The 20,013-nt window shown below is 50.4% G+C and overlaps 5 protein-coding genes across 6 annotated transcripts, besides 8 other annotated features; 2 read left to right on the top strand and 3 right to left on the bottom strand.

Annotated features, from left to right (window-relative positions):
• Positions 1 to 560: 560 nt before the first annotated feature.
• Positions 561 to 709: a mobile genetic element.
• Positions 708 to 937: a mobile genetic element.
• A 231-nt stretch (positions 938 to 1,168) lies between these two features.
• Positions 1,169 to 1,227: a dispersed repeat.
• Positions 1,228 to 1,251: 24 nt separating this feature from the next.
• Positions 1,252 to 3,122: a mobile genetic element.
• Positions 3,110 to 3,192: a mobile genetic element.
• Positions 3,193 to 5,767: 2,575 nt separating this feature from the next.
• Positions 5,768 to 5,800: a tandem repeat.
• Positions 5,801 to 6,973: 1,173 nt separating this feature from the next.
• EKO05_0009811 (uncharacterized protein) lies at positions 6,974 to 9,116 on the bottom strand (the record flags this gene model as incomplete). 2 transcript variants are annotated; one of them, XM_059637619.1, is made up of 2 exons in its annotated part: positions 6,974 to 8,358; positions 8,431 to 9,116. In XM_059637619.1, 2 exons carry the CDS (start codon positions 8,471 to 8,473, stop codon positions 6,974 to 6,976), a joined length of 1,428 nt encoding a protein of 475 aa, XP_059493602.1. The 2 variants fall into 2 exon arrangements, with proteins under 2 accessions (XP_059493602.1, XP_038795185.2); XM_038942667.2 differs by having other exon boundaries at positions 8,537 to 9,116.
• Positions 8,748 to 8,827: a tandem repeat.
• Positions 9,117 to 9,511: 395 nt separating the features above from the next.
• Positions 9,512 to 9,649: a tandem repeat.
• Positions 9,650 to 10,679: 1,030 nt separating this feature from the next.
• On the top strand, positions 10,680 to 12,533 carry EKO05_0009810 (uncharacterized protein; the record flags this gene model as incomplete). Its single annotated transcript, XM_038942604.1, has 4 exons — positions 10,680 to 10,769; positions 10,825 to 10,914; positions 10,969 to 12,349; positions 12,406 to 12,533. The coding sequence occupies 4 exons, from the start codon at positions 10,680 to 10,682 to the stop codon at positions 12,531 to 12,533; spliced, it is 1,689 nt and encodes a 562-aa protein (XP_038795183.1).
• Positions 12,534 to 13,277: 744 nt separating this feature from the next.
• EKO05_0009809 (uncharacterized protein) lies at positions 13,278 to 13,979 on the top strand (the record flags this gene model as incomplete). Its single annotated transcript, XM_038946936.1, has 1 exon — positions 13,278 to 13,979. The coding sequence occupies one exon, from the start codon at positions 13,278 to 13,280 to the stop codon at positions 13,977 to 13,979; it is 702 nt and encodes a 233-aa protein (XP_038795182.1).
• A 1,736-nt stretch (positions 13,980 to 15,715) lies between these two features.
• On the bottom strand, positions 15,716 to 17,287 carry EKO05_0009808 (uncharacterized protein; the record flags this gene model as incomplete). Its single annotated transcript, XM_038946935.1, has 1 exon — positions 15,716 to 17,287. One exon carries the CDS (start codon positions 17,285 to 17,287, stop codon positions 15,716 to 15,718), a length of 1,572 nt encoding a protein of 523 aa, XP_038795181.1.
• Positions 17,288 to 18,612: 1,325 nt separating this feature from the next.
• Positions 18,613 to 19,498, bottom strand: EKO05_0009807 (uncharacterized protein; the record flags this gene model as incomplete). Its single annotated transcript, XM_038942498.2, has 2 exons — positions 18,613 to 19,239; positions 19,286 to 19,498. The coding sequence occupies 2 exons, from the start codon at positions 19,496 to 19,498 to the stop codon at positions 18,613 to 18,615; spliced, it is 840 nt and encodes a 279-aa protein (XP_038795180.2).
• Positions 19,499 to 20,013: the final 515 nt, after the last annotated feature.

The following is a 20,013-nucleotide window of genomic DNA, read 5'->3' as shown; positions in this document are numbered from 1 at the left end:
GTCCCGGATCGTCTCTTGTGAATGTATTTTCGCTCCAATGACAGTGCTTTCTCTTGACCATAGCAGTCACCAGCGTAGAATGGACTGTTCTAAAGCCTAATCCAAAAATTGGGTTCAAAAGGTAGGTCGCTCTCATGATTGCAATGAACTGAAAACAAAGTGGCACTTGTCCTGCGCTAGAGTGATGCACTGGTCCAGCATGAGCTCGTTGAGATCGTTCCCGTCATTTTCCTGGTCGGCGAGCTTGCCCTCGAGGCTGTCGGGTATTCCAGAGGGGAAAATATCCGTTAGAGCTGAGATAACTAGACAGGAGGATCGTAGTGTAAAAAAAAGGATCAGGTTCCTTTATTGGGAAAAGTCTTTCACGTTGATTTTTAAAGAAAGCCTAGAACTGTATTGTAATACACCAAACGGCTAAAGTGTATATTACCGCCGTTAAGCTAATATTAGGGGCAGGTTGTACGCATTGTATGTTTAAATCATACAAATTTTACTGTAATACATGGTGCAATTCAGATCAGTTGTTATTATATTTAAAAGGGCTAAATAATAGCACGTATGTAATATAAAATAACGTACCTTACAGACAAGAGGAACACTAAGTAAGTAGAATAACCTTACTAAGCCCCTACTAAACTCCACTGTAACAAAGCTAAAAGTAAACTAGTTTAGTGCTATAAAGTATAGTACGGCTGCCTGTAATACTATTGTAAAGAGTGTACAAGGCAATTACAAGGGAGGATAGGGTTAAAGAGGATAGCAGGTGTATTAAGGTACGTAGTGTGTAGTAACAAGACTAATTACTGGAGTATTAGCAATAACCTCTAACACCTTTATATAGTCTAGGCTAACTAGCCCTATAGTAGCTCGCTAAGACTAGCAGAGGTACCCCTAGGCCCAGCGCCTAATAATGCCTCCCTTCTCTAGATTGTGTAACGCACTAGTCACCTAAAGCCTTGTCCGATTCCTCTCCGACTTATTACTGACTTGGTGCCGTTACATCCGTGTCCACCCCATACCCTAGGCCAGCACTCTAATTCTTCCTAACTCTTATAAGGTATAAAAGGCACAAGGTTAACAGGTATAGAGAGCTGGTTTTTAAGTATTCTTTTGTACAAGACCTATAGGAATAGAACAATTCTCTGTGTAAACTATCCTAGTGCTCCCATACACCTTATAGCAGATACCCACATCTTTTAGAGACTTCTATTATCCTGCGTTGTTACAGATTGTTTAGCTTAAATAATGGTATAACGTATTCAACGGGTAAGTCGGCCACACGGGCGAGTCGGCCACTCTGCTAAGACTACACCAACATTCTACCTTATAACGCGATGACTTAACAACAACATAAACCTACGCCCTTAAAAGAGGCTGTAATACAGCTTGCGCTCTAGGCACTTAAATAAGACGCAAACCTTACTATATAACGCGCTGCAGCTATATATAATACGCCTTATAGTACACTACATAATTAATACACAGGACAACCTGCATAAGCTAATTATACACTAAGTTAATAGAATATAGATTAGACTAAGGAAGATATAATTACTAAGTATATTCTTAAGCTAGATATATAAGGATTTGCCTCTTAGCTAGCTACTATAGCTAATATAGCTAATTCTTTGCGTACTAAGCGCAATATAGGCTATGTTAGCATAAACTAGCCTAATATATTTATTAAGCACTACCCTAACCTTAAAGTAAAGTTTAATTACAAGTACAACTATAAGAGAGCCCTCTATAAGGATCTAGAGATTATATAAGGCTAGTTTAGGCTTATAGTAAATATTAAAGCTAAGTATAGTATCTAGAATAATAACATATACAACTTTAATAAGACAGGCTTTATAATAGGCTAGATATCTACAGAAGTAGTTATTATAGGTTTAGAGTGTTAAAGACAGCTAAAGGCAGTATAGTAGGGTAATTAAGAGTAGACAATAGTTATATAGGGCATTAATAGCATAGGGTAGGCTATTCTACCCTTTATTATCTTTAAAGGCTGTAACCACCTCTCTACCTAGTACAAAGAGGACAACCTGCCCTATAACTAGGTTATTAGAGTCTCTAAGAACAGATAGACTACTAACAAGCTTAGTCTAGACTAGTTAAAGCACTTTAATGCCTATATAAAGACGCGCACCTAAGGAGTATACTAGCTGCTCCTTATTAATAGCTATAAGAGCTACAACTCCCTTAACTTCTAATAATACTATAAGAAAGTAAAGATTATTACACTATATATACCTCTACACTTATTTTACCTCTTATAACTACTAGATATAGGTTATTTTACCCCTCTAAAGAAGGTATATAGGCGCTAAGCTAAGAATCTTATATATAACTATATTACTTATATTACTAAAACTAAGTTCCTACTATGCTTTATAGACGCCTATAAGGAGACATTTACTTCTAGTAATATCTAAGAAGACTTCTAAGGCGCTAGAATAGTCCCCTTTAACCTAGAATAGGTTATAATAGGTCTTAATGTCTGCCTACGTACCTTACTACTACCTACTGTAGAAGATAAGCCCTAGCAGTCCTAAACCCTAAGCACTACCCTGTAATTAGGGTCGCAATTAACGCTAGTTTAAGAGAGGATTTAAAGGCATACAAGCAGCTTACTAACTTTAATAGTTAAGGCCTTTAAAAAGCTTACTAAAGGCGCAGCTATAGTAGCGCATAAGCTAGTGTTAGCTTAAAGGGAGATTACTAGGCTTTAAGCAGTAAATAAGGCTGCTACGCAACGTAAATTGCATAAAAGAAAGCAGTTACAGCAGGAGGGAGTCCTAACAGCTAAGGAAGGCCTTTAATTAACTACTCTAACTAAGTTTAGGGCGTGTAGTAATAGTAAGAAGGTAAGGAAGCAAGTATATGTTAAAGGAGGTAAGGTAACCTAAAGACGCTATAAAAAGTGCTACAATATAGGGCATAACTTACGCACGTGTAAAAAGCCTAAAGAAGGTGTTACTAAATAATATTATATACTGTACTACTATAAACAATGCTAATATAGGCTAATACAAGCCATAATAGGGTAGAATGTTGGTGTGGTCTTGGCAGAGTGGCTGACTCGCCTGTGTAGCAGACTTACCTGTTAAATACGTTAGTATAAAGTTTAGTGTAGTCTTAGTAAAAGTAAGCAGACAACTTAGGTGAGCGGCATGCTTGTAGAATACGTTAACCTTAATAAATTTTCTGGCTATATAAATGACCTTGAGAGCACACAATTGCTGCTGTCTCAATCCATGCATTCCTTCGCTTTAATTGTTGAAAATCCACTGTAATCTCCCCTTCTTCACTCTGAATCTCTGCCCGGCCCTGGTATTTCCCTTCATGCACAAGAATTTGATCCGCCCTAGGCATGAGATTTCCTGAAGTAACAACGATCCAGCCCTCTTCCTTATACCTCGAAACAAGGTAAGCAAACTTAAAACCCTCGGTATCCACAATGTCCAATGGGCTGTCTGTATCCAGCAATATGCCGCTCATGAACATATTATAGCAACTCGAACAGCCCTTGTCGATGTAAAAGCATGCGCGGTAACGGTAGCTGTCGGGATTGACCTCCTCTTCACCGGACTCAAGCCATTCATTGAACCGTCTGCATTGCGTTATCAGTTTCATTATGCAAGAACTAGTTTAAGTATAGTATGCTTACACGCAGATCCTCTCGGGTTTGACGTCTCGCAGTTCGGGTGATGATTGTTGTGGCACTCATGTCAGCGCGTGCGTTCATCATGCGCCACCAACGCTGCATTTATTTAGAATCTATACCACAATCTTCTAGTTCATGCAATCCCATTGCTTGGGAACACCTTCTGCCTCTAGATTGCTTCGTATTTGCTGCATTGGATTGGCCATGTATTGCTCCCATATGGCATCGTCTTAGTAGTCACTACGGTGATTGATAAAGCTGTACAGGGTCCTTTTCAGGGTATATGCCCCCGCCAAATCGCCTCTACTCAAAATCTGTGTCCAGGGTTTGATGACGGACAGCAGAAGGTTGTATGGTGAGATCGACATACACTGCCCCGCACACGTAACTTCCAGGATTAGAAAATTTGCTTGCCTATCCTGGTGGTCGATACGTTGAACCGGCCTTTCAGTCTCAACACGGTCATTATACTCGGTACTCGATGGGCACGTTCCAATTTGATACCCCAACGAAATCAGGTGAAGTGCAATGTGACGTCCTGTACTTGCCCACCCAAGTCGAGTCAAGAATAGATGAATGCCGTAATGACAGCTGACCTGAGAGGTCTTGGCGGTGCAGCATAAGTCCGCTGCCATTCTCGTAGTGCGGCGGCTTCGAAGTAAGACTACTATCTAGGTATTGCCATGTGATTGCCCACAACTCAACTTGCAGCTATTATCTAAGGTGAGCGTCAAAGCCGGACACCGCATTGGATGCGATAGGAAAACAAGATATCACGTAGCTTTTATATCCAGACACAAGCACAACAAAGGTATGAATTACCTAAGTTGTACAACAGAGAGTTAAGATAGTAGACAGTAAACTAGAGCTTAAAGCTAGCGTAGAAAGCAAGGCGCAAAGGAAAATGTTTTACGATTAATGCAAAAGTAAAACAAGTTACCACGCGTGTAAAAAGATTAAATATTGAACACGCTGTCCTAGACAACTAGTAGCAATGACTTCTAGGTAAGTTTTGGATGCTCTCGGCCAGCCCACAACTAACATCACACTCTTAGTGCTTGGCAATAAAGACATGGCTGTCACTTTGATGGTATTCGATGCGTTCAGAAGGGTATTTGTTACTGAGGATGAGGTGTCACAGTCTATAATATAGATTATTTTATAATACTAACTTTCCACATACGACCATAGGACGTTGAAAACAAGGCTTCCCGTTCGCTCAGCCCTATTTAAGCAACGTACCGGCGGATTAGTAGTTAGGTGGGTGACCACTAGCGAATACCCGCTGTTGTATGTTTTTAGTTTTTTTCTTTTCTATCACACAATCAAACCTTGTAATTTTGTTAGTTGTCTGTAGTTGTCGCGATGTTATTGCTCAGAACTCAATTTGCGGCTCTGATTCAGGGTAGGCGCTAAAGCCAAATAGCGCATTAGAAATCCCAGAAAGAAGAGAAACTAGGTGGCACCCATGTACAGATACAAGTGCAACAGAGGTCTTTTGTTAGGGACCCAGGTCAAACAGTAGAGAGTTAGGAAAGCAGCAAAGGAACGTATTCATCTGCAGGACATACGAGGGAGTGCTTTCTGCACCGAGGCACAACACGCAACACGAAGATGCAGACAAGCATCAAGCATTGATCCTGACGACCAAAGGATCCTAATCTGAAGCTGAGACGCAACATCAGAACCTCGATCTCGTACCGGTCCTCGTCATTTCAAACGCGCCCAACTTACGAACATCCCCACCTCCACGTTTTCCATCGTCCACATCCACAATCAAGTCGATAGCCCTCGTGCCAAGACATCCCCAGGATGAGATATCGTTGTCAAACCAGTACCGTAGTAGAATACCAAGCGAACAGTAGCGGGGTCGCCATGCTAAATCAGGAGATTCCAGCTGCGCGTCTGAAATGTCATGCACACTCTACCCAACTAACCATCCAGTCCAGCTCACCGGAGCTTTTGCGAAACTCCATCGCAGCCTGCAGGGAGAGTGCAGGAACCCAACGGTTTCGTACGACCCTAGGCGTGCGAACCATGAACCATGGAGAAGGTGCATGCACATGCAGACTCGGACTTGGTTGCGATGCATATAATATGTGCATTCATGCATGTATGCATGTAGATGCAAGCCGAGTTCTGCTGGTACGTTTGAGGTTCGTGCAGGTTCTTGCAGTTCTGCTTCGCACATGGGTAGGTACAATACTGCAGGAAGGACACTGGAGATGACTCCGGCCTGCCCCACAACTCCCTACGCGGGGGTCTATCGAGCGTCAGCGCGCAACCTCAGGAACTCAAATTCAAAGCAGCTTCAGGTATCGTCTCATCACATGCATTCTCAAGCCTAACGAGCTCGACTCAAGCAGGGCAAGCACCGCGCTCTGCGGCACCTCATCTCCCCTCTCGGCACTACGCTATCTACAGGCACCCATTCACCATGCATGGCAGACGTCGTACACGAGTCTCTAGCTTCACAGAGGCTATACTTGCACGCACGCCATGACCGGATCAGAGACACAGCGCCGAGACGCCTAGTATTAGCGTGGTCGAGCCACAGCGAGCATCGAAAGGGTTAAGAGAGAGAAAAAGAGGCTTACGACTGACTACTCTCTATCACGACCGACTCGTTTTGCCCATGCCCAAAGTGGCTTGATCTTGCGCTGGCGCCTGTAGCTCAACCCTGGATTGGTACCTGGTACCTACCCAAACCAACCTCCGGTAGCACAGATCCCTGCCGCCATCGGAGAGGCTTGCTCCCGCGCCAATAGGAGGACTCGCGCCGCGTCGAGCGCAGAAAGCCCTCCGACGTGCAGAAGCCTCGCGTTAGGCGAAGCACATGGGTTATGCAGGGCAAGGTGGGAAAGGGGACTGGAGTTTTCTCCGTGCACATGTATTCACGGAAGGTATTGCTGAACACAGCCTGTGTTATAGCAGGAGGCTGAAATAGCGATAAGTGGCCGATAGATGGGTATTGCAGTAGAACGTGCATTGCAGTGAAGTTACCAGATGATGCGTTTTGTGCTAGTATAGGAGCGTGCAGCAGAGCATACAGTGAGGTTTGGAGTCGTACGCGCAGCATACTCAGATACATCGGAGACTGCATGGTACTAACGTGGTATCTGAACAAGCGGGCACCCCGAGCATGGGTAGCATGGCAACAAAAGAAAAGTCTGTCTAAAGGTGGTATCGTGTAGAAATGTAGAACGAGCGTACCAAGCGGCGTACAGAGATGAGAAAACTTGATGTCAAATCTCGGGCATAGCAAGCAGGGAAATGAGAATTTTGGAGTAGACGTTGGAGCCGCTGTCAAAGGTTGAGGTAGCTCTCGTTACCCATAGCCGCACCGGGTTTTTGAGCGCATGCAATGGTGAGGACCATCTTGGTTTGGTACCTCTCGCACTCGTCCCGAATCTCCCTCCGGGACCAGAACCACTCTTCGCCCTGTGACAGGCGCACAAACTTTCCATAAAGGTCCTGGTAGAAGTGGCGACCTAGGTAGGCCATCATACGGCTTGCATCGACCACGTCTTGTGGCGATGGAGCGCTGAGGCCATGGTGGTTGGGTGCTGCTTTCGCTACTGCCTTGGGTGAGCCGAGATAGGCAGGGAGAGCCACTCTGGCACGGCGAATGTTTTCAAGACCGACGATTTCCATGGTGTCGAGGACACTCTCCGATGGGACCATGCTGATGTTGTGAGCCTCGAGTCTGCAGGTGATGTGCTCGTCGACCCAGTTCTGTAGCTGTGGCCCTTCGCCGCTCATGTGGGCATCTACCGAAAGGATCTCGATCGAGCCTCCTGGCTTGAGCACACGCATGCAGTCGAAGAAGGAGCGCGCCCATTCATCGTTGCGAAGGGAGGTGGAGACAAAGCGCGAAACAACGACATGGAAATAGTTGTCGGGGAACGGCATTGCCGATGAGATGGACGGCGAGAAAAGGGAGTGATGGTTCAACGGGGCGGGATGCGATGTTGGAAGATTCGAAGTGTTGGCGGACGAGAGTGTGTATACAGTCGCTGCAGGGTAGCGTGTTGCAAGAACCCAGCCGTCAGCGAGATTGCCATGGAGATGCAGGACCCTCCTCTGGTCGGCCGGCCGGCTGTTTGCCAGTGCGTCGTGTGCAGGTGACTGAAGCTGCTTGTTTTGTGTCAAGCGTTGATAAGCTGTCAAGGCCCAGAGGCGCTTCTCAAAGAGAACCTCTTGGAGGCTCTCATCATCTTCGTCGAGGCCCTCCCAATCTTCGCTCAATCGCGCAGAGACAATGCGAGCGCCAGCGCTCTCCATCTTGCCCAGTGCACGGGCAAAGGGTCCTTGCGCAGCTTTGGTGGGGCCGTCGCTCATCCGGCTACCAGATCGTGTCTCGACAGGCTCCATCTGTACGTTGCTTGCATACGCAGGGTCGGCATGCTGTCGGTTTGAAGGTGGTCGCCTGTTGTCAACAAGCGTAGGAGGGGTCACGGGTGAGGGTGTCTTGGACAGCGGAGAGTGATCGTCACCGTACCAGCTGTCCTCGGAAAGAACGTCAAGAACGTCATCGTGGCGACGGGGAGGATTTGAGAAGATGCTCTGGTTGGAGAAGCCGGTGCGAGCCGACGAAGTAGTTGTCGTGCTGTAAGAGTTGTGTGAGAGGGTCGAGTAAGTAGACTTGATGCGATCAGCATCGTGCAAGGGTCGCCCCGTGTCGATCCTTCCTGTAGTGGGTGTTAGCGATTGAGTCGTGGTATGACGACGCTGATCCTTCCCGAGGCCTTGGGAGAACGTACGAGGATTGTATTGCGCAATGGGCGTTGTTGGGGTACCGAGCATCCTGAAGATGGCATGGTTTGCAGATGGCAAGATAAGATGAGGACAGGGGATTCATGCACGTACCTCGTGGACTCGGACCAGGGGATGGCAGCTGGGGAAGAGCGGCTGTAGGTGGAGGCGGGAGTGGTTGCAGCGGCGGTGGGACATGGAAGCGTTGCTGGTGTTGATACTGGAGGTCTGGATTGGAGCGCTGTGATGGGCGTCTGTCTGATTGCTGGGGTGCAAGTTCGCTGGCGGGAGAGCTGGCGACTGGTGACGGTGTTTCTCGCGGCCGAGGTGCAGTAGCAGGTGCAGGTGCGGGTGCAGGTGCAGGTGCAGGTGCAGGTGCAGGCGCAGGCGCAGGCGCATGTGCAGCTGAGATCTTGTTCTTCAAAGAGGGGGCCTTGGGTATCTCTTGAACCCCTTTACTCTTGCCAAACCAGGCAAAGCCACCACTCTTCTTGCTGGAAGAGGCGCTGGACTCGGCCGTTAGGCTTCGAGTGCTCCCTGACGACTGTGATGTTGCCGTCGAGGCGCGCCTGGCAGTCTCCTCCTCCTTTGCCTTTCTGTGCTTGCGAGCGCCCACCGTCTCGGCATGCTGGGGGGGGACGTCGAAGGTCGGGAACATGTCGTCGGCGGGCGATGGACAGCAGCGAATGGGCATGTGGGCCTACCGGTAGCTACGGCGAGGTGCGATCTTGACCATCAACATATACCACGCCAGGGAGCACGAGGAGTGCACATGTGTTGCACACATGGATGGAATCACACGGATCCTATCATAGCGCTGCACACGGCGCCGGATCGACTGACTCTGTAGTCTGTACTCGCGTGCAAGGTGCGCCCAAGACGGCTAGCATCGATACCATGGGCGTCGCGCTCGGAGGACTCGAGGAGCTGCTGGAAGCAAAGGGACAGCAGGAACGCTGCCCATGGGCCTTCTCCGGCGCACGTTCGTTCCTGCCTCGCATTGCCTAGCAAGGCACCCACCCTACCCTGACTCTGCATGGCCCTTGGCGGCCGGCAGCGGCAGCCAGTCAGGCGCGCCGAGCATGACATGGACAGACCAGGACAGACCAGGACAGACCAGGACAGACCAGGACAGACCAGGACAGGACAGACCAGGACAGACCAGGACAGACCAGGACAGACCAGGACAGACCAGGACAGGACAGACCAGGACAGACCGGGACAGACTTCCCGCTCCCGCGAAGCGAACCGGTGGAGTCGCACAGACCTTGGCAATCTGCCTGTCCCTATCGCCATGGGAAAAGGATCTTCGGCGCATGCACCACTTTCACCCACTGCCTCCATTGCTGCCATCTCAACAACACCAGCGGCTCCGACTGACCGGCACCTTGGAGCTTGGCTCTGCCGCCCTGGCCCGCCTGACGGCCACCTTCCAGGAAGACAGTGGCTAGTGAATGCCTGTGAATGCCCGCGTCCAGTTGCCCCGCCCAGTAGTCAACCGCGGGCGGCCTCACCAGGTACCGTTGCCGTTTCGTGCCCAGATGGTGCTCTGCACCGGCCTCGGTCGACTGCATTGCGTGCGCTTCTCTCGTGAGCCGTCTGCCCAGGTGCTGTTCCTGGTCCACACCAGTCTGATTCATTCGTCATCTCCGAGCACACCATCTTGCTGGCATGCCTGCCCGTCACGACTGTCTCAGGACACGTTTGGCATCCTAGAGTCAACGGGGGAGAGAGCGCGCGTCAGTCGCAGCAAACAAAAATACAACGCACGTCAATCACTGCGTCGCCCAACAGGCTGACCGCCCTGTCGACCGCGGCCCTACAGAACCAGCACCGCGGGCGCACACGATCGTCGAAAATTGTGGGCTGCTGGGTCCTCCATTCAAGCGCGCCATCTCGGCAGAGATAAGCCGGTTGCGCGGGCTTTGTCTACGCGATGAGGTAAAGCAGCCTGGTACGCCGTGTGCTAGTGAAACCTTCTATCCCCGTAGCCTCATGTAGAACAAGCCACTAAAAGAACTATGGCTTGCAGGCTGGCGGGTACGTGCACCACTGTGGTGTACGTTGGAGCAAGCAGAGTGTCAACTCTCCAAAAGGAGTACCCCCGACATTACTCGTCCATGCTACGACTAGTTGGGCGAGGTGTCAAACCATGCTGTTAAGTACTGTGCTCGTCTACCTTCCTGGCGTCGTGCAATCCTCTTGCTTGAAGCATACCGTATCTTTTGTCCTTGTTTGCTACTTCACATCTGCAATCATGGGTTTCGCTGCGCTCAAGGCCAGGACAAATGACATTGTGTCAGGCTCCCCTGTGGGGCGCTACTTCCATCTGGACGGATCTGGTCATGTAAGTCTGCTCATCTTCTGAGCAACACAAACAAGAACAACACTGACCACGACAGCCCAATGAAATAAAGGGCGCGAGGTTCACCACCGAGCTGCGAGCCGGCCTGACCACCTTCTTTACCATGGCCTACATCATTGCTGTCAACGTGAGTAGCTGTCTCAGATCGGCTTTTTGACAGCGGCTGATCCACCATCTCCAGGCATCCGTACTCACGGATTCGGGTGCGACCTGTGTCTGCAACGACACAGTTGACCCTACTTGTCTCAAGGATAGAGACTACAATCTGTGTCTTGTTGAGGTCAACCGAGATCTCGTCACTGCCACCGCTGCCATCGCCGCTTTTGGATCCTTCCTCATGGGCATCAGTTCAAACCTTCCAGTTGCCGTTGCCCCTGCTATGGGTCTGAATGCCTACCTTGCCTACCAAATCGTTGGATTCCACGGAACTGGACCAATCAACTACCGTGTCGCCATGATGGCAGTCTTCGTTGAGGGCTTCATCTTCATTGCTCTGTCTCTCCTCGGTATCCGTCAGTGGCTTGCTCGCATCATCCCTGCCTCCATCAAGGTAGCTTGTGGCGCTGGTATTGGCCTTTTTCTCACCTTGATCGGGCTCTCCTACTCTGCTGGTATTGGCGCCATCACTGGCTCAAAAGCCACACCTCTCGAGCTCGGAGGCTGCCCTCCTCGGTACCTTGACCCTGACACTGGCGCCTGTCTCTCGCACAAGGCAACCTCGCCAACGATGTGGCTTGGCTTCATGGTTGGTGGAGTCCTGACTGCGCTGCTCATGACCTACAAGGTCCGCGGTGCCATGATTGTTGGTATTGCTCTCGTATCCATCTTCTCCTGGCCTCGCGACACCTCCATTACATACTTCCCGCGTAGCGACATTGGCGACAGCCGCTTTGACTTCTTCAAGAATGTCGTGGCTTTCCACCCCATCCAGAGGATTTTGGCCGTTCAGGACTGGACCCTCTCTACCATTGACGGCGACGTCGCTGGTCAGTTCATCCTTGCTGTCTTCACCATGTTGTATGTCGACATCCTTGACGCTACTGGTACTCTGTATTCCATGGCCCGCTTCTCCGGCGTTGTTGATCCAGACACTGGTGACTTTCCTAGGAGCACTATCGCCTACTGTGCTGACGCCGTCGCCATATCCGTCGGTTCTCTCTTCGGTTCATCGCCTGTCACTGCCTTTGTCGAATCTGGTTCTGGCATTCAGGAAGGTGGTCGCACTGGCTTGACAGCCATGACTACTGGCTTGTGCTTCTTCATCTCGCTATTCTTTGCTCCCATCTTCGCTTCAATCCCACCCTGGGCGACTGGTGGTGCTCTGGTCCTCGTTGGTTGCATGATGATGCGCGGTATGACTGCGATCAACTGGAATTACCCTGGAGATTCTATCCCAGCCTTCGTCACTCTCATGTTCATGCCCTTCTCCTACTCGATTGCCTACGGTCTGGTTGCTGGTATCATGTGCTACGCCATCCTCAACACTGTTACTTGGGTCCTTGGTGCGATCTCTGGTGGTCGTCTCCTGCCTCCTGACTATGATAACAAGGAGTACTGGAGCTGTAAGTCGAATTTCCTTGCTTCTCAAGACGTCACAAGTATGCTAATCGTTCACCAGTCCGCGCCGACTCTGCACGTAACCAACCGTGGTTCATCCGCGCCATCAAGGGCGACAAGCGATTCTGGAGGCCTCAAGACAACGACTCGTTCGAGCTGCAATCTGCAGAAATCCGAACCAAAGAATAGTTTGCCTATTTTGTGTTTTGTTAGCGTTATCGCACCGTATCGTATTTTAGTAATGGATCATGGCAAATACTCCAGAATCAAACCGCCACACTCCATGAATCGTCGTCTCGCGTCGTGCATCAGGCATACTCATCGAACCAGGAATGCAAAAAGTCATTGCACCACATACTGTGTGGTGACTAGACTAGGCATCTGCCAAAAACCGCGCAGCAGCGCCAGAGTTGCCGTAGCACCCTTCTAAAGCAATTTCGGCATGCCATGACTCGCAGGCTTTCACTGACAGCGGTGATAGGTGGAAGCCCCGAATGAAAGCGATCGACGGGACGGCTCGGCCGAATTCTAGCGACAACGAAGAACACAGCTAGACGTCGAGTTTCACGTACTCGAGAACTCGTGTGTGTGCTCACGTCCCTGCAGATCGACCCGAACGTTTGGTGATGCATTCGTCCCGGTCGATGGCAACATCAATGTCTAACCGTGGGAAGCAACGTTTCTCCTCTTCTCGCCAGCCTGCAGCAACAGCGGAGATGAAGCTCTGGCTTGGAATGGCTCAGCCCGTGCCAACTCAGATGTCGCAAGAGCTGGCGGTCTTATTAAAGGCAATCACCCCGCCGGGTACAACGGTATACCTGCAATCAAAGTGTGCAGCCCGTCCGTACCTGGAACGTTCTTCGTCCGTAAACGGTGGCCTTTCTGCAACAGTAGCCACAGCTTCACAAACACGACGTGGTTGCTGCGCCGATCATGCATCTGTCACTACTCCCCTTCCTCTCTGTCGCCGCTAGCGGCGCCGTCGCCGAGAAGCTCCTCTACCGCAACACCTTCAACAGCAGCGCCGCAATCTCTTCCTGGGTCGCCGAAGGCCCCGTCACGGCCAATGTAACCAACAACACGCTCACGCTCGGCGGCGCCGGAAACATCGACGATTATTTCGTGTACTGGCTGCCCGAGATCTTCCCCGACCGAATCAGGATCTCGTGGGACTTCCAGCCCGTCCAAGAACCCGGGCTGGCTATGTTCTTCTTCGGCGCAACGTCCGTCTCGGGTGGAAGCATCTTCGACCCTACCCTCAAGCCGCGGAATGGAAGTTACCCACAGTACCACTCCAGCGACATTCGGCTGCTGCACGCAAGCTACTTCCGCAGGAGGTGGCCCGAGGAGAGGGCGTTCCATGTCGCGAATTTGAGGAAGAGCCCGGGGTTCAACCTGGTTGCGCAGGGCGCGGATCCAATTCCTGATGTTGCCGATACGCAGGGCGCGTACTATAATATCACGGTTGTGAAGGATAAGAGGGAGGCCAGCTTCTACATCAACGGGCTAGAGATTTTCAAGTTTGACGATACAAAAACAGACACTGGACCGGTTGTGAGAGAGGGTAGGATCGCATTCCGTGGTATGCAGCCTTTGATTGCAAAGTATCGTAACCTGGAGGTTTGGTCTTTGTAAGAAGCTCTAAAACGTTGGTCAGCTTAGTACTCAAGCAGAACGTCACGGCTCCGACATGGTCGAGTTCTAAAATCAGCTTCGGTCCCACCGATCCATCTACTACCGTATCTGGTCGTCTTTCCATGATCACATGTTCCGCAGGCATTTCTCATCTTCTTGATCTCCATGCAGCCCTGTCACTTACTCTCGACTTCGTGTCGAGTGCCGGCCTTGAGACTATGACCAGAAGCCAGCTCTCCATCACTACACATTACAGGGAAGAGCTTTTTTCGAGTCGCTACTGTCATTCCATAACGATGGTATACATGTTGTTGCATGGTCTGTCCATGGTTGCCGAAAGAAGCTGACCTCGGTCTCCTACCAATAGCCGGCCAAACTACTAGAAGATGCGAATGCATCGGCCAGCGCTCCAGAATTCGAGAACCCACAGCATTCCGGCAAAGACAGTCAGTCACATGGCACCAGAAACTTGATTTGACGCTTCAGTTCTAGCTTGAGGGATCTGGTAATCCTTGCAGTCAAGCGCACGACGGCCTCGCGAAAACCTATCAGCCTCAGCAGCCAGTTTTTCCTCACTGGAAGCGATATGGTCAAGGTATCTACTAACGAAAAGTTGGTTCACCCAGCATCCAAAGTATTTGAAGGGTCAGATAAGCAACCACAGAACGACAAGAGCCTCAGAAAGGTCACCCAGAAACACAAAAGCACAAACGAGACACGAACGCTGACCCAGGATCACAGCGGTCATCAGCTTGGGTAGCAGGGTCAAAGCGGTCCTCGAGGGAAATTGTCTTTGCATCTACAATGAATGCAAAGGCAGCAAAATCGCAAGCAGATGCAACCAGGTAAGTCACTGAGGGCAGCGAGACGATAGCATCTCGACAGCGCTCGATGGAGAGGCTACCGTTGACAAGCAAAAAGGGAAACAGGCAGGTATGTATCTTAAGAGGCGTGAATTTCAAAGTCTGACATCTGAAGCTGTGTCTGCGTCTTCTCCCAACCAGAAGCCACTTGTCCCAAAAAACTGCAAGGCCCGTTCTTTTCACCCGTTGTCTTTGCCTGCGAAGAGCAGCATCAGCTACCAAGTAAAGTGCGAGATGTCTTGGAGCAAGCATGTCTGCTGTTTGGTAAATCTTTCCGGACCTGTTGACTTCGATGGCTCAGATCGGACACATTGCTATCCATCGACTTCGCTTTACAACCGGTAGGATCGAGTTGTTTGCAGTGGACGCAGAGGTTCTTGCTGCCCTTCTTAAGACCAGTCGTACGCCCGACAGTCGACTCAGCTTCAGAGGGAAACGCATTTGACAGTAGAGTTTGGGCGCAATCAAGACTTATTACAAGGTTGATACATGGACAAGCGTAGAGAGATAGCTGCAAGGAGGGCTGACCTTGGCCGCATTGACCACGCACGCGGCATGGGATATCATACGCGAGGAAAGCAAATAGTATCAAAGTTATGCAGGCGCGGATCTCGAGGGGATAATTGATGCACCTGGAACGACTTTGCATAGTGCGGTTGCCTCAGAGATGAATGAGATATCGGATGAGGATACGAGTTTCGAAAGCGAGTGCGAATCTTTCTGTCACGGTGAATCCTCCTAGGGTCCCCTTTTTGCAAATTCAATGAAACAGAATGCTCCTTAATCAATAGTCCAATTTAATGGACGAAGCACGGCATCTATATTGAGATGAATACATTGTGTAGCATGAGATCCCTTGCTACGGTCTAAGTCTCAAACTCTGATCACCTCCGCTCTACCACTCTGCTCCTTCTCCAAGAAGTCCTGCTGCTCCACTCTGCTCTTGTCTACATCCACAAAGAAATAAAGCCATGCACAGCTAACCAAACTGAGTGCAAACAGAAAGTAGAACGGACTGCTGTTATTCCCGGTATCATCGATGATGGCGCTACTCACCAACGGACCGATGAACGCACTTGTCTTGCCAACAATCGAAAACAGACTGAAGAACAGGAACTCCTTGCCGCGCGGCGTCACTTCACTGATCATGGTCTGCGAGTAGCTGTACCAGGGACAAACGAGCAGACCGTAGAAGGCTTGGTATACCCAGACCTCCCAGGTCTTGTGAAAGCCAAAGGATTGGGTCCAGATTCCGATCATACCCCAGCCGTCGAGCAGAACAATGCATACGGCAACGACCATGAACATCGTCTTCGTGGAGAGTCTGTAGCGCTTCTGAATTTGCCAAAATGCTCCGATACCAACCGCCTGCGCAGCAATACCGACGATGAGCAAGTAAGCGAGCTGCAAGCTGTTGTACGCCACAATCTCGTTTTGCAGTGTTCCAATCACCGTCACAGTGGTGTTGAGGCTGTCGCCAAGCAGGAAGTAGCCAACGAGATACGCCAGACTCTGACGCAGCTGCCAAATCTGACTGATCGCATAACCGAGCTGCTTGAATCCTGCAAGGATGATGTTCGTTCGCCCAGGATCTTGGCCAGGGCGTCGTTTTTCCAGCACAAACCACGGAATAGCACACAGGATCCAAACGCCCGTAGCGAAAGCGATGAGCACAGAGATACCCCAGTTGTTGTTCGCTTCGCTATCGTTGACGTGCAGGCCAAACATGATACCTACGATGACAGCCAGGATAGCGATTTCGAATATGGACTGTATGTAGAAGGCCGTGTTGGAGAGCTTGTTCCTCTCCATCATGTCTGCGAAGTCATACTCCGCGCGAGTGATCTGTCCATCAGCAAACTCATCAGCCTTGATCCGTAAGGCCTTGGTGTTCCTTGCCAGGCCTGGAAACGCGGCGGTCCAGAAGGTAACAGTCGTTTGATAAGCAATGAGACCGACAATGTAAAGTCCAACGCCGATATGCCAGTCCTGCTCGGTGTGCACACCCAGCCAACCAAAACCGATACCGAAAGCGATCATGGACAGCACAATCAAGATGTTAGGTCGCCATGTGCCGAAATCCGCGAAGGAACCCAGAATAAGAAAGACCACGATCTGGATAGCGAAACTGATGCCATTGCACAGAAGTACAATACTGTTGATTGTCCTATCTCGCCCCATGAAATGGAGTATCTCAGAGTCTCCCGCAGCTTGGTACATCAGGTTCTGGAAAGCTGTAGGGCCGAAGTTGAAAAGGGTGAGTCCATTGTCGCCAATATAGTAAGAGTAGTAGGCCCAGATCTCCTTCCTGGTCGTTTCGTATCTGGGATCAAATTGATCAGGCGCGACCGGTATCTCCGTGTCGATGGGAACGTTGACAGCGCCTTTGATAGGATCCTCCGCCGGCGCGCTGAGAGGCGCAAGACCAGGATCGTTAGCAGCCATTGAGTTGAGCTACAACGCGAAAAAGAGAAATGGAGAGAACAGAGCAAAAACAATGGAAAGAGGAGCTACAAGAGTAAGAAACTTCTTGTATTGCGCGCCGGCGGTCGCTTAGGCCCTGCTAGTGATTCTGTCGTGACCCGCGTGGAGATGATAGGACAGTAGGAATATCGCGCAAACAGACACCGGTAATGCACCTGGACCTGGATCCATGGAGAGAGCGGCGAGCTGAGCATCAAGCAGACTTATCAAATGGGAGTTGCGCGTGGGAAACCCAGTTGGCTGCACTGCCGCTAACCAAGCTCTCGCCAATCGATCAAGCTTTTGCCACGGAAAAAGCCAGTAGCCCCACGCCACGATTTTCAGAGCTTAAAACATCAGTTGAAGGATACTTTTTACTACGCTTCTCGCAGTGCTCAGTAGACTGTTTCCACCCGCTCATATGCTGGAGCGGGTGGTGTCGCAATCAAACTTGGATACAGAGGCCTGTCATCGTTCAACGGGATGCGCTGCTCGAATTCCTTCTCAAGTGACGGCTCACAGTTTGCAAAGATACCCCTCTCGTCTATGAATCTGTTGATGAGGTGAGACATTCTCGACGAAAAACTCGGCGGTCATAAGGCATTTCGTTGCCAACGTAAGGGCGACATCGTACACGCGCCGAACGTTTTCGACATCAAGATCTCCGAGAACTACGCTCCGACCTGGCCTATGCCAGACACGAGCGGACATGACAGATCCAGCAGATGGCCCAGACAACCATACACTCAAACGGAACACTTTTCGTCCTTTTCCATCTTGAATGGCGCCAGATCGTCGTGTCTCCAAAGAGTTTATCTCTCCAACTGGCACGGTGCGCTAGGCATCTCATTCCGTATTCAAGGTGGTGCGCACAGTCGAAACTCCTTCCATGGACACCAGAGCGCAAGTCCAGATTTCTCAGTCGACACCCAATACATCATCATTACCGGATCGCAACCGGGTTTGAACGGCAAGGACGTTGTAGCTTCTGGAGTGAAAGAGAAATGTAGGGCAGATGGTCAGACTGGATGAAGAAAATGTATAGACAGGGAAAGGAGAAAGGAACCTGCGCTGCGAGATGAAATCATCCTCCATGTAGATCGTCTTACTCTTGGTAGTATTACACGACAAACGACCAGGTGTAAGGCACTTGCCGCTTTCACATGAACCAGAACAATGATGAGGGTTTAATTTGATTATGTGAGTTGTAGCTCATGCGTCAGTTAGGGACATGGTATTCAAAGTTCGTCTGCTCTGACCCAGCGTTGACAGACTGACAGGTCCCTCTCCTCCACCACTGCACCCCCCTAACTTGCCGCGGCCAACCACCTCGTCAACCTCCTCTTACTCCTCTCCCTCCTGCACACCAACACATACCCGACCAACGTCAACAAACCCGCCGCAACCTGCACCAACCCCACATACCAACTCGCACTCTGCACGTCGCAAAAACGATTAAAATCAAACTCCCCAGCAAACTCCTTTTGTATCGCCCTCGCACCCGCACTGCACGTCCACCCCCAGAGATCATCACTCTTCCCGTGCTTATCCTTCTCATTACGATACACACCCGCAGCGACGCACCACATGACCAGATTCCCCAGCATAGTGACCCAGCTGAAGACGGAAGCCACGGAAGAAGCGGAATTGGCCTTGCTGACGCCGAACCGGTAGCTGAAGAGGGTGCTGAAGTCCAGCAGTGCCGAGACGGCGGCGGTGCTGAAATACAGGTACGTCGGCCATGCTTTGGAGTCCTTGGCCCACGCCGTGCGCGAAATGGTGGTCCCGTCGGCTCGGGTTACGTCGTGGTGGATGGCGCGCGTGTGCAGGAATTTGATCAGCGTCATGGTGATGGGGACGAGGACGCCGATGGAGATCAGGAAGCTCAGGGTGCGGGATAGGATGCGGAAGCGGCGGATGTGCGCTTTAATGTGCTGGGTCTGTCAGTCTTGGGTGCTGTGGTTGGGGTGATGGCCGTACTGCATCTTCTTGTTGTGCGTGCTGGAGGTCTTCGAACTTCTCAGAGCTGGCTTGATCGTGGTGGTAGTCGATGTGTGCTGCAAGATGTAGCGATTTCAGGGGCGGCGGTTGTTGTAGTTGATGCCCGCTTGGAGGTGCAGAGTGTGCAAGAAGATGTTGTTCCTGCTCCTGCGCCATTGGAGGGTTACTGTCGTAGTATGTGTTCGTCGCCATGTCGAACCCCTCTCTTCTGTGATATTGAACAGATCGAGTGCGCGAGTAGACGGTAGCAGTAATACTCTTCGCGTTCTTATACTCTCGCACAAGTCTCTTCTTGGCTCAGCCGCATGCTGACAACCCTACGTATCGAGCTGACGAGCTGCAGTTCCTCTTTCCATAAACGGGATAGTGTGAGTGGCTGCGCAGACGCTGATGCTTGAGCGAACCACCGCCTTCGTGCGACCTTGCCTATAAAGGAGGGACCTATTCTTAGTTGAACAGTATGGCCGATGCTCAACAGCGGGTTGGAAGAAAGAGGTTGGAATAGTCCACCGTCGCGTCACTGGCCTTACTCGTCTGGACTCATTGCCGTCTTCTTGGTACAAAGACAAAAGCACACTCGAGGCATCCGTAGACTCCAAGAAGCCTCAAAAAGGCTGGTGTCTTGCCTCTTCGATTGGCAGGTCTTGGCTTTCTCCAGAGCAACAGGCCTAGATCAGGCTATCAGGAGGACCTGCAATATGCTCGTT

The sequence above is a fragment of the Ascochyta rabiei genome, chromosome 17 (assembly GCF_004011695.2).
Source record: "Ascochyta rabiei chromosome 17, complete sequence".
NCBI classification, from domain to species: Eukaryota; Fungi; Ascomycota; class Dothideomycetes; order Pleosporales; family Didymellaceae; genus Ascochyta; species Ascochyta rabiei.
Note: the sequence above shows the minus strand (reverse complement) of the source record. Positions and strands in the feature narration are given on the sequence as shown.